The sequence below is a fragment of the Trichoderma gamsii genome, assembly GCF_001481775.2.
Source record: "Trichoderma gamsii strain T6085 chromosome Unknown Scaffold_33.2, whole genome shotgun sequence".
In the NCBI taxonomy this organism is placed as follows: Eukaryota; Fungi; Ascomycota; class Sordariomycetes; order Hypocreales; family Hypocreaceae; genus Trichoderma; species Trichoderma gamsii.
The window spans coordinates 74,647-86,961 of NW_020171370.1; the positions used below are offsets into that span (position 1 = coordinate 74,647).

The 12,315-nt window shown below is 50.3% G+C and overlaps 6 protein-coding genes across 6 annotated transcripts; 3 read left to right on the forward strand and 3 right to left on the reverse strand.

Moving 5' to 3' along the window:
- Positions 1 to 864: 864 nt before the first annotated feature.
- Positions 865 to 2,466, forward strand: TGAM01_v208157 (hypothetical protein; the record flags this gene model as incomplete). Its single annotated transcript, XM_018809450.1, has 1 exon — positions 865 to 2,466. One exon carries the CDS (start codon positions 865 to 867, stop codon positions 2,464 to 2,466), a length of 1,602 nt encoding a protein of 533 aa, XP_018657334.1.
- A 942-nt stretch (positions 2,467 to 3,408) lies between these two features.
- On the forward strand, positions 3,409 to 6,584 carry TGAM01_v208158 (pH-response regulator protein palA/rim-20; the record flags this gene model as incomplete). The annotated part of the gene is made up of 5 exons (XM_018809451.1): positions 3,409 to 3,569; positions 3,678 to 3,924; positions 4,047 to 4,755; positions 4,806 to 6,051; positions 6,119 to 6,584. 5 exons carry the CDS (start codon positions 3,409 to 3,411, stop codon positions 6,582 to 6,584), a joined length of 2,829 nt encoding a protein of 942 aa, XP_018657335.1.
- Positions 6,585 to 7,512: 928 nt separating this feature from the next.
- TGAM01_v208159 (hypothetical protein) lies at positions 7,513 to 8,394 on the forward strand (the record flags this gene model as incomplete). The annotated part of the gene is made up of 1 exon (XM_018809452.1): positions 7,513 to 8,394. The coding sequence occupies one exon, from the start codon at positions 7,513 to 7,515 to the stop codon at positions 8,392 to 8,394; it is 882 nt and encodes a 293-aa protein (XP_018657336.1).
- A 581-nt stretch (positions 8,395 to 8,975) lies between these two features.
- On the reverse strand, positions 8,976 to 9,809 carry TGAM01_v208160 (hypothetical protein; the record flags this gene model as incomplete). The annotated part of the gene is made up of 3 exons (XM_018809453.1): positions 8,976 to 9,588; positions 9,679 to 9,728; positions 9,780 to 9,809. 3 exons carry the CDS (start codon positions 9,807 to 9,809, stop codon positions 8,976 to 8,978), a joined length of 693 nt encoding a protein of 230 aa, XP_018657337.1.
- Positions 9,810 to 10,731: 922 nt separating this feature from the next.
- On the reverse strand, positions 10,732 to 11,544 carry TGAM01_v208161 (hypothetical protein; the record flags this gene model as incomplete). The annotated part of the gene is made up of 2 exons (XM_018809454.1): positions 10,732 to 11,463; positions 11,521 to 11,544. The coding sequence occupies 2 exons, from the start codon at positions 11,542 to 11,544 to the stop codon at positions 10,732 to 10,734; spliced, it is 756 nt and encodes a 251-aa protein (XP_018657338.1).
- Positions 11,545 to 12,065: 521 nt separating this feature from the next.
- TGAM01_v208162 (hypothetical protein) lies at positions 12,066 to 12,285 on the reverse strand (the record flags this gene model as incomplete). Its single annotated transcript, XM_024550266.1, has 2 exons — positions 12,066 to 12,170; positions 12,262 to 12,285. Coding segments are annotated over 2 exons (129 nt in total), but the record flags the coding sequence as incomplete, so codon positions are not given.
- Between the last annotated feature and the right edge of the window lie 30 nt (positions 12,286 to 12,315).

Below are 12,315 nucleotides of genomic sequence, written 5' to 3' on the forward strand. Positions count from 1 at the left end.
CTGCAGCTGCAGCCCCCAAGTCCCTCTACCTTTGTGCCTCGTATCTCAGCTGGCCCTCCGCCCATGTCCAGGCCCCAAACAGGCCCCCACCAAAATCTTCCATCCCCATCCCATCCATCCATCCACACCCACCTCAATGACAAGCCAGAATCCCTGCCGCAATTCCACCCTCAGCGGACCCTCTTTTTGCACCAGACTGGCAATTCCTTTGACTCGCTTTGCTACTCCGGCCTGGCCACCGTCTCCTGCCTTATGGCTTGAGCTCCCATGCCAGTTGTGGCACCAGATCGTTTTCCACTCCTCTTCTCTTCACTTCTTCGTCAACTCGTTTCTTCATTCTCTATTCTCTCCTCTTCCATCCTCGCCATTCCCTCTGTCCCTCGCTGATCACTCGCAGTCGAGTCTGCTGGATCGTGATCGTCCTATGTAGGATTTGGCTTGCGGCGGCTGTTTGCGTGTTTGCTTGCTTCTCCTCTTGTTCCCCAACTCGAACCAAGCTCCCTCGGACCGGCTTGATTGTGTCACTCTTTTACCCTACGCCTCTTTTCGCAAGCCGCGGAGCCTCGTTTGCATCGTCGGCTCGCCTACGCCTTTCCCACCTGCTCATTTACCACCGTTCATTACACTTTACACTCGCTTCGTATCACCCACAGGTCGACTCGCAACTCTCAGCACGACTTCACCCGCTCCTGAGCCATATCTGAGAAGAGGCTCTTGCACCAGAAGCAACGCCTTGTTTGCTGGATTTCGCGCCAAACACGGGCCTCCTAGTCCACATCTTGCGCCAGAATACAATCCTCGACTTATCCTGATCTTTCTAGCATGGGCGCCAAACTGCTGCCGGGCCCCCATCGAGTTATCACCATGAAGAGTCCAATCGTCCGGTCGATATTGGGCGCCTTGTGCGTTTTCTTTATTCTCATGGCCACCCTGCGCAACGACAGCCTCCACGTCAGTTCCAAGATCCTCGAGCAAGCTGGCGTAAGGACAGAAGCAGATTCGCACGCCAAGAACCAGCAGCCTCTCGAAAACAAGACCACCGAGCAGTCCAGTGCTCCCAAGGTCAGCGTCAAGATGAACTGCAACGCTGACCTAGACCACCTCAAGCAAATCAAAGACCGCTACCAGCTTGAAGATAGATTCCAGTACATGAAGCGCTATGTCCGATTCACCCGCAAGGATGGCCTGGAGCGCAAGCGAATGACCAAGCTTTCACAAAAGCTGCTGCCCGATAGCTTCCGGACCATTGAGCTGGGGAAACGGCTAGGCGGAGGCGATGTCTGTGCCGCCCCCTTGGAAGTCGAGGTCCCTGCCTCTGGCTACCCTCGCAGCGTCGACGCCTCCCAGTTCATGTTTGGTGTCTCGACCACCTACAAACGCTTCTTGGATCCAAACACGACGCCCATCAACGAGTGGATCTTTTGGCTCACCGACAATCACGGCAACTCCAACGGCGGCAAGCTGCTTCTCATGCTTCTCGACGCTACCGACGACCAGCTTCAAGAAGTGGCCAACATGCTGGGCGATGTCGGCATTGACGTCGACGTCTATCACTCCAATTCCTCCGTCGAGATGGCTGTCCGCTATTTGAATCTCGTGCCGACGCTCTACACCCACCCTGACGCGGCAAACAAGAAGTGGTTGGTGACTTGCGACGATGACACCTTCTTCCCCAACATGCACGGCCTCATTGAGAAGATGGCTACTTTCGACCATACCAGAGACATGTATATTGGCACCTTGTCCGAGGACGTGGGCGCCATTGAGCGCCACGGCTCACAAGCCTTTGGAGGTGCCGGAGTTTTCCTGTCTCGGTCCATGGCTGAGAAAATCACCAGCTTATACGGCAGCTGCACCACGCAAGCAAAAATCCTCGAGTCCAACTCTGGCTGGGGTCCTCAGGGAGACATTATCCTGCGCAAGTGCATCTACGAGAATACAGAGGTCCGTTTGACCACTCTCTGGGACCTCTGGCAGCTCGATTTCTTCGGCCATCCCAGCGGCTTCTACGAATGGGGAATCAAGCCGCTTTCGCTGCACCACTACCGCGGTGGAGGTTGGCACACTGCCAAGCCTGGCCAGTACACCAAGATTGCCCATGCTTGTGGCGAAGATTGCTCTCTGATGCGCTTCCAAACGACCGACGACTTTATCATCTCGGGCTACTCCATCTCTCACTACCCAAAGGGCATCACCTTTGACACCAACCAAATGGAAGCTACTCTGTACGCGGCGCCGGAAAACAAGGGCTGGAACCTTGATTTCATGTTTGGACCGCGCCGACAGTCACTGCTGAAGACGGGCCGCAAGATCTCCTGGGAGCTTCAAGAGTCTGAAGTCCAGTCGGATGGTTCCGTGCTGCAAACATACACGCGCAAGAGGGATGACGAGAGATGGGTCCACGCCGACAAACAGCCGATGAGCAATATCGATGGTGTCATTGAGCTTGTTTGGATCCCATCATAAGACGGAAATTCTGACTCGATGCAACATTGTACACCCCATGATGATTGGCACTACCTCCAAATAATTCTTCATGTCTGGAGGCGAGACTGGCAACGTTGAAACAGATCTGGAGGCGGGCTCCTTTTTAAATCTCCTCCGAATGTCACCATTTATGCTCACTCTGGTGAGCTGTGCTACCTACCAGTACAACATGACTGTAGGCCACTTTCTTTTCCCAACAGAGAGAGGGCCTTCATAGCGCAGCGCATTGAAGACAGGCGGCGAAGAAAAGTGACCGTTATAAGGCCAATCGGTGAACTTGAAGCCCTCCTAAACGCAATCATTTGAAAGCTTGCATCTTCTTTTTCTTCCTTTTTCTACTTTTTTCTTTTCCCCAAGGGCTGGCGTTCCGGAAATGGGCTGGATATCATCTTCTACTTGTATCTCGTGTAATAGAACCGGGAACCAGGGTCTAGTCGCGGGACACGGAGCAAACACTCAGGCTTTATGCGGTAGCTAGGTACTCGGAGCTTTCCTCTGTCTACTTAGGTGGCCAAAGCGGATGAAGCTATGTTTCTCTTTTGAACCGGCTTTGTGTGCTTCAACTTCTTGTTTTGTACTTGTTTCTTTTATTTTTCTTCTTTCTTCATCTCGGAGCATGGGTTTGGGATGTATGTCATGTAGATTTTGTTGGCTTTGGTGATGTCGGCCTAGTGCAGCGCCGCATCGCTTTGACTTATATGATGCAAGATGGCTTTGGGGCTACTGAGTGGCCGGAAGGAGGCAACCCGGCCATATTATAGACCCGAATACTCCTGATAAATGGAGAAACATAGACAATGATACACTATACATTCAATGATGCAGGCTCGTGTCGTGACACTATATCATTCAGTGTCCAAGTGCAGGGTATAGCTACTACCTACTAGTAGTAATTACTAGCTAACTGTACTGTCGTTCATAATGGCCATCGCCAAGAGCATTGCTGAGTCATCCACGCCCCTCGATGGGTGTCCGGCAGATGCCCCGCCAACCAGCAAAAGATCCAACATCAAGCCTTTATTATGTCATGATGGCTTTGGCGCTTCCTTTCTACAACATTCGCCATTCGCAGTCCCCAAAAAGTCTGTCTTCTCGACGGCGGCCCGGCGCCCACCATGTCTACGTATGTCATATCCCGCGTCTGCCTATTCTCTGCCTCGAGCGTTGTGCTAACAGCTCTTGCAACGCAGCCCATCCAACAACATCCTGAGCATCCCGTTCCGCCGGTCTTTGCAGCTCTCTCTCTCGACGACGATCCGGCAGTACATAAACACCAAATATGACCAGCACCCGGACATGTTCCAGCACGATCTGGAGATGATTGACGCGCTGCGGCGAGACGCCACCAATGTGCGAGAGCCGCATCTGAGCGGCATCAAGAAGCTCCAGGTCTATGCGGGACAGCTCGTGTGGATAGGCGGCAAGTTTCCAATCGACGTGCGTCACTGTCGCTATGCGAACTGTTTTTTTCTGTGAAACACGGCACGGGAAGAGGCAGAGACGAGGGGAAGATTCTGTGCTGTGCTATGCTCCAGGTACTGACTATTTGAATCATCTAGATTGGTGCCGAATTCACCTGGTATCCCGCTCTTGGCTATCACACCGAGCGGCCGATGGCGCGCAACAACCTCAAATACGAACTGATGAACATTCTCTACAATCTTGCCGCACTTTACTCCCAGCTTGCCCTCAACACGCCTCGAGGAGACACGGAGGGTCTGAAGACGGCAGCAAACTACTTCTCACTGGCCGCAGGCGTCCTCTCGCATGTCCAGAAAGCCGTGCTTCCCGAGCTGCGCATGTCGGACCCGCCCGACGATATGGACAACAACACCCTTGAATCCCTCGTGCAGCTCTTTCTGGCGCAGAGCCAAGAGTGCTTCTGGCAGAAGGCCGTCATGGACGGCTACAAGGACGCCTCGATTGCGAAGCTGGCAGCAAGAGTGTCTGACCTGTACAACTTGGCTGCAGATGCCGCGGTTAGTAGCGAGGCCATCAGCAGCGCGTGGATTCATCACATGAACGCAAAGCATCACCACTTTGCTGCTGCTGCTCAGTACCGCGCCGCGTGCGATTGCTTAGAGAAGAGAAAATACGGAGAAGAGATTGCTCGGCTAAAGGACGCCGTCATTTGCGCCAATGATGGCATCAAGGAAGGTCGTGTTGCATCGCTAAACAAGACAGTCCTGGAGGACCTACAGGCTTTGAAGCGCAAGCTGGAAGAAGACTTGAAGAGAGCGGAAAAGGACAACGATTTGATCTTCCTCAGTATGTTATCGCTCATTGTGCTTCGGGTATTCGCGCTAACACATATTAAGACCCTGTACCTCCGAAAGCCGAGCTGAAGATCCTAGAGAGGGCAAATATGGCCGCCGCGCGAACGCCCCTCCATGTAGCCAATCCTCTCGACTATCTGAGTGACCATGGGGAGCTTGGGCCAGCGCTTTTCTCGAAGCTAGTCCCGTTTTCGGTTCATGTTGCTATATCGATCTATGAGGAACGCAGAGACCGTATGGTGAACCAAAACATCATACAGGAGCTAGAGACTCTAACAGAGAAGATACATACACTCCTTAGCACCATTGGCTTGCCCGGATCCCTAATGGCCTTGGAAAAGCCACTTGGTCTTCCACCGAGCTTGATTCAGCATGCAGAGGAGATTCGACAGTCTGACGCGATAAACAAGATTCAGAGAAGCCTACTTGACATTGACAAGCTGCGATCCAACGACTGGGCGATATATGAGGAGGGCAAGGCAGCGCTAGCGGCAGAGAAAGAGGAGGATGACCAGTTGCGCAAAAAATACGGAACCAGCAGATGGCTGAGGCCCGAGAGCCAAGTCGATCCCAATGGCTCAAAGTTTTGGGCTGCCATTACCGAAATCGGAGGCTACTTTCAAAACAGCGCAGCCAGCGACGATGCCGTGCGTGACAAGTTTATCGCAAATAAAGAGATGCTGGAGATTTTGTCGGGCTCAAACCAATCTCTGATGAATCACGTGCCCACAAGTACGCCTATTGAAACTTCAAGCGATCTGAAAGCTTCTGTCGGGCGCGTACGAAGTGTTTATAATGATATCCTTCGAATGGAAAGCAAGAGGAGAAGAAAGGTTGAGACCTTACGGGAGGCAGTCCGGCGCGACGATATCAAGCCTGATATTCTCAAAGAAGCAGCTCGTCTTGAGCGCACTTATACGACGACGCCCTTGCAGACGGTTCATTTCGAAGAGTTTTTTGAAAAGCGACTAGACAAGCTCTACGAGCCTGAGATTGAAGCCATTGAAAAGGAAGCGCAAGACCAGGAGGATCTTTTGCTGCAGCTTCAGCGCTCCAACAGAGAATTCGAGTCGCAGAAGCGTCTCGTTGACGGAAAAGGCCATCGTGAGCGCGAACAGGTGTTACAGGAACTGAACGGCGCGTACTTTAAGTACAAGGAAATTGGCAACAACTTGGAAGTGGGAAGGAAATTCTACAATGATCTCAATAGGATCGTTGCCAATGGTTTTCGGGACCCTATCAAAGCGTGGGTATCGGAGCGACGGATGGAGGCAAGGAGCCTGGAAGAGTGAGCACCATTGGAAAACTGGGATCTTAATGTTTGATCGATTCAGGGCTAATCAAGATGTTTGCAGGGAACTCAATATGCCGACGTTGTCGAGTCTCAACATTCAACATAGCCAGCAGCCTGTTCGTAATCCGTCGCCAGGATACACATCGCCGCCTGTCACCCACAACCATCAATTTGCCCCGCAGCAACAGCAGCAACAGCCACAGTTTCAACAGTCGTATCAGCAGGCATACCACCAGCAGCAGCCGCCACTGCATCAACAGTATCAACAACCGCTACAACCGCAGCAACAGACCACATTTCCTAGGCCTGCAGTACAGAGTCCCGCGGAGGCATCGATTCAATCTTGGGCTGGGGGCGCAACGCAACAGCAGCAGATGCCGCCTCAACCCGGGCAGACGCAGTCGAGCGCAATGCCTGGAACGTGGAACCCATCCATGGGAATCAAGTTTGGAGGATCGCCGCCGGCGGGAGGACCTCAAGGCCAAGAGGGAACATGGAGTGCCAACTCGGGGATTCGATTTGGCTGAGACGGATGCATACTTTCAACGGCGCAACTATGCCTGGGATGATGAAACCGATTTATATATATCATGTCTGTGTATGAATAGTATTTGAGGAGCACTGATGTGTTGTTTAATAGATCATTTGGATGCATATAGGCGGGGTGTCGGAATAGTTGAGAAGCGATGATGACACGCCATATTCTTTATACCACTGTATGAATCACATAGACACGCATGATGAGACTTATGAACTACAACTCTTTGATCTAGATGAAATACATGTAGTCTAGATGCATACGCAGAAGAAGACGGTTGAAGTTGATGGCTGACACATATATGGGAACATGGCTTGTTTTTATGACAAGGGCAAATAAGGAGGCAATCGTTAATTCAACAGTGTATCTTTCCAGTAAAAGCTCGGCCGTGACTGGTGCAGTGTCTTGAGCCACGTTTCACCAATCCAGGGAGATGCATAAATTCATATCGAAAAGGCCATGAAGACATGACTAAGAAAGGCTCACAGGATACCTGACAGGTGCAGTACAATCTTAATCGTATTAGTCCTACTCATGGTATCAGAAATGAATGGATGCCAGCCCCTTATAAATGAGACCCCTCGTTGCGACTTGGTATGATGTGTGTCTCAGCATTGGCAAGGAGCTTGTTGTTTTACATTCCTAGTGATTTTCATTAACAGAAACATGCATTCTTGCGATGAATGTGTTGCTGCCAATACAACAGGATACAGCAAGAAACATAGCATCGTCGAGATCACCATTCCTCTCATACAAGCCGAATAAATTGATCGACAATGCAGGAGGTTGTGCATACGGCGGATGCAGATATAAATCCACGGATATTCCATTCTCATTCAGACATTGAGAGGCACCAAGCCAAGCAGCATAACAGTACCACCCATTCACTGCAAAACCCATAACACAACGACGCCAAAATGAGATTCACAGCCGTCTCCGCCGTCTCCTTCCTCGCAGGCACCGCGATTGCCGCCCCTACGGACATGAACGCCAACAAGGCATCCGACATGTCCGCAGACGCCTCCTCCATCGCAAACATGCGTCTGGCCAGCCTGTTTAACGAGCGCCAGATGGCCGTGCTCAGGGTTCTTTCGGAGCATCAGCAGGAGCTGGGCATGAGCCAGGAGGAGAAGGACATAATGGATGCCTTTATGGCTGTGCTCCATGATGAGGCTGCTGTTACTGTCAAGAGACAAGAGCCGGTTCCGGTTTCGGTTTCGGTTACTGCTCCGGATGTGGATCCGACTGCGATCACAGATCTTACTCCTACGGTCGTCAATGCTACTGCTCTGGGCAGCCTTGGAAGTGTGCTTGGTGCTTTGACCGGGGTGACTCCCGGTGCTGTTGTTCCGACTGGCATCGTTGGCGCGGTTGGTGGTGCTGCGTCTGGCGTGGCCAACACTGCTGCTGGGGCTGCTGGTTCGGCCACGGATTTGCTTAGCATTCTGAAGAATATCCCGGGCTTGGGGGCTCTGCTGGCGAATGCGACGAGTGCTGCTGGAGGAGCTACTTCGGGGCTGGGATCTGCTACTTCTGGGCTAGGATCTGCGACTTCTGGGCTGTCCGGCCTTACTGGCGGTTTAGGCGGCCTGACTGGTGGTCTTGGAGGTTTGACTGGTGGCTTGGGAGGCTTAACTGGAGGATTGGGAGGCTTAACTGGAGGATTGGGAGGCTTAACTGGAGGATTGGGAGGACTGACTGGAGGATTGGGAGGTTTGACGGGTGGGCTTGGAGGACTGTGTGGCGGTGTTCGCAGGGGCGGCCTTTTGGGCGGCATTCTCATTCCAGGTATCTTGTAAAATCGTTGTCTTTTTTGGGGGAGTTGGCCGATAGGGAAAGGGTGTTTTGCTTTGGAATATGCGGAAAGGAGAAAAGAAAGAGAATGGAATGGGATTATGAAATGGGGGTGGGGGGATCTTCTGAGAGTAATTTGATCAATATATGATAATGTCACATACCTATCTTGCGTTGTACCTGGATGTGACTTGCTGGGCAATATTTGACTGGCCAGAGGTGTGCACGCCTAGGAGGGCGAACAGCTTAACATATAGCTTAATTGATCTTTGTTTTGTTTGTTAGGGCAGTACATATGAATGTGAAGATTTGACCGTAAAACTGCTTAGCGTGAGACTTCCACGTCAGCTCCTGAGATGCCAAGGAACTTTTATCACTTTAGCATTTCCCTCCAATTCAAGACGTTAGGATAGAACTTTAGCTATTAGAAGAACTTGAATACTACGGGACTATTAAAGCTCTAAATAACGCCTGGAAGGTATCAATGCCCAGCCTCCCTTATACCCTCTTCCTATACCGTTTGTTAATATGTGAAATCGTTTAAAAATCCACCAAAGAGACATTCCGGTCCAGTCCATGTTCAAGCTTATAGTTTATATAAGTCCCCTAGCCAGTCGGCCAGCATCGCCACCATCTCTTTCGTGCAGCTATGCCCCGTGTTCTCCTGCACAAACAGCCTAGCTTTGCTTTCTTCTGAGGCTACGTCTCCTTTCAGCATCGCTTTTCTCCTTTCCAGCCATGCCGATGTATACCGCGAAGGAACCAGTTTGTCGTATTCGCCGTTGCACATAAACACTGGTACATCAGTGGGAAACTCTTCAAGTATCCTTTGATCGTCTTTGCGGGTCAGTTCGGCCAGCGCTCGTGGCCACCGTCTTCGCTGCTGCTCGTTCATGACCTTTTCTAGCTGACTGTATTCAATCGTCTCTAATTCTTCCCCCTTTACGCCAAATACTGCGGCGTCGATGCCTAGACGCTCGAGGAGGAGAGACGTCAAGTTTGGACAGCCAACAACCATTGCGAAAGCCTCGATCTGGCTTCGTGCGGCCAAGGCCATGCGCCAAGCTGTGTGGCCCCCTAGGGATACACCAAGCATGATGTTGTGAAATGTGGTGAATTGTGGAAGATATGCTGGTAAAAAGTCGAGAACGAGCTTGAAGTCTTGGGTGGCTCCAGAGATCATTGACATCAGATCCATGCTGTATACACCAACAAGACGTGTCTTAGCAACCTTTAACAAAATAAGAGGGAAGTATTCAGATCACATTTTGGTGTGCTCCATGACTTACGCATGATTCTCATTCCCACCTGACCAAGTCAAATTTGCGTCTCGACTGACCTAGATAGTATGTTAGTTGCCGTCTTGTAGAGCACAGCCGATGATGCATACTTCTCGATCGCCATGGTTCCTCATATTCATCGTGACAGCAATCATCTCGACTTTTTTCCTTCTTCCATCATTTCTATACCGATGCAATATCTCATGCGCAATGCCTTCCGTCACCAAGTACGTTCTTGTCCGGTTGTGAGCTAGATAAAGCACCCCCACCTCCACTCCGGATTTTTGTGTGAGCTCTTCTAATCCATAGACATAGATTATCACGCCGCCTATGGCAATGGAGGTTTTACTAGAACGTGGAGTCGTGCTCGGAAGAGAGAATCGTGGTTCTAGGCCATCTGGCGTGGTGCTTGGAGAGGGCAGCGAATCTGACATGGTGGCCCGATTTTTTCTCGAATGCGTGTACAGATGAAGAGGTAGGCTGCCAAGACCTTTCTTAGAAATATTGGGAAATAAAAAGGTAATAAGATGTGGCTTACGGATAGCTCACTATCATTTCATTTTTATTATCATTTCTTGCAGTAAAAGAGACAGACGATTATGTCCAAGTCAATCCTAATGAAGGAAACGCTTACTCGGCAATTATCTGCCACACACCTCCTTTTTAACCGACGAGCAGGGAGATTCGGTAGATTCGGCAAACTCGGCCAACTCCAGTAAATACGCGACTACTCTAATATTGGCATCAATGCTTTGACAGCTGAGACATCTTGGAATTCGACTAGTGCCACGCACCCCACACAATGTGATCGGCATCTGAGATTAGGTCCTTGCTACGCTATGACACTCTATTGAATGTACGCTTGCTAATCGAATATCCATGGTTCTGCAGGTTGAACCAAGAGAATGTGTTCAAAGCTTATATCGTAGTATGAAAAGGCAAAGTAAAGCATGAATATGCGATGGCGATCAGCAACAGATTAGAATGTATTCTTATTTACACAAGTATACCGTATTCTTTCTCCATACGTAAATTAATTTCCTCATCTCCATGCCCGCAACCCTAGATCTCAGAAATCAGATCCCAAAAGTTTAAAGGGTGCTGCTTGAAAAAATCCATAATCATCGGGGTGGCGTTGAAGCTCGCAACATGGTGTCCCTCGGCGAGGTTATCCGCATTTGGTTCAGTACTCGGCCAGTCATGTCCGATAACTGCATCATATACATGTTCCACCATGCCAAAATTGACCCCTTTCCCAAACTTGTAGGATACAGTGTTCGAGGCCATCTTCGTTGTGACATTGTGTAGACCAAGTCCGTCTCGGGTAGCCCATTGTTGAATGAAATGTGGAATCGATGGGAGACATTCTTTCTTGCGCTCGCCGCCGTCGTAGCTGATCGTCGTGTCGTTGCCGCCATGGAATGCAAGCAGTGGAATGTCGTTTCTGCCAGATTGGCACGGGATGGGCACAGTATTGGGTTCGCAAGGCAGCGTATCGATGTAGTAAGCGCCAGAGACCGGAGCAAAGGCCGCAATGCGGTGAGACATTACGGGGTCGCAGGCCAAGACATTGCAAAAGCCACCGCCGTCCGACTTTCCAGTTGCATAGATGCGGGAAGGGTCAATGCAATATTGGCTCTGGACATGGTTGAGGATGTCTGTGGTGAACTGAACGTCGTTTATCTTGACACCCGGAACGCCTTGCCATGTTTCCTTGGGTCTGTTAGTTGGCGCTGTCACAGTAGCTGCAGCTTTGCGTATTCGAGACACATACATTGAAACCTTGTGGATAGACTACAAATGTATCCGTGTTGAATTTTGGATTGGTCAACTGATCCAATTCTAGCTGACTCTCTGGAGTTCGGTTGCCACCATGGTACGATAAGATGGCAGGGGTTGGCAGCTCTGCCTGGTAGGTCGGTGGAATGGAGATGAGATAGTAGCGCGACAATCCACCGCTTTTAATCGTTATGTTGGCAACTTTCCCAGCCGCTTGGCCGTGAGGTAAAGCTTTAAGACATCCTTCAAGTGGGATTAGTGAAGAGCCTTTGGTGATCACCAAGGCTTCAACCAACCCAGTTACAAATGCAACTTTAAGCAACAACATTGAGCCAACGATTTAGAGACAGGTAGATTCTTGATTGGGATGAGAGAACAGGGGAACAATGAAACAAACTTTCCACTGACGTCAATTGTCTCAGCGGAATGTCCAGCTTATGTACAATTGCATTCACGTCCAAAAAGCTTTTACCCCTTGAGCCCCTATATGTTGGACAGATGAGCCGTCTGAGCCGGCGAAGGCTGATTAGTAGAGACTAAATTATAACATTCTGCCGAACTCTGCCTGTTATTTTGACCCAGTACCGAATTCACCGCAAGTATAAGCCCATCGTCCGCTATTTACGAGCTATCGTGTAATAGATTCTCGTGTTTAGAAGCCAAGTTGTGAAGGAAGCTTGGCAATGTCGGCCGGAAAGTCGGCAAACTAGCTTGGATACGCGCTATTGTTTTCTAGAATCAGCCACTACGCATGGTTCCGTGTGGATATTGCAAAATTAGCCTGTCTTGGTCTTCTCAATTAACAACACGTACATCATACACTGACCCTGTGGGAGCATAGCCACGACATTGCTTGGTAAGAGCATG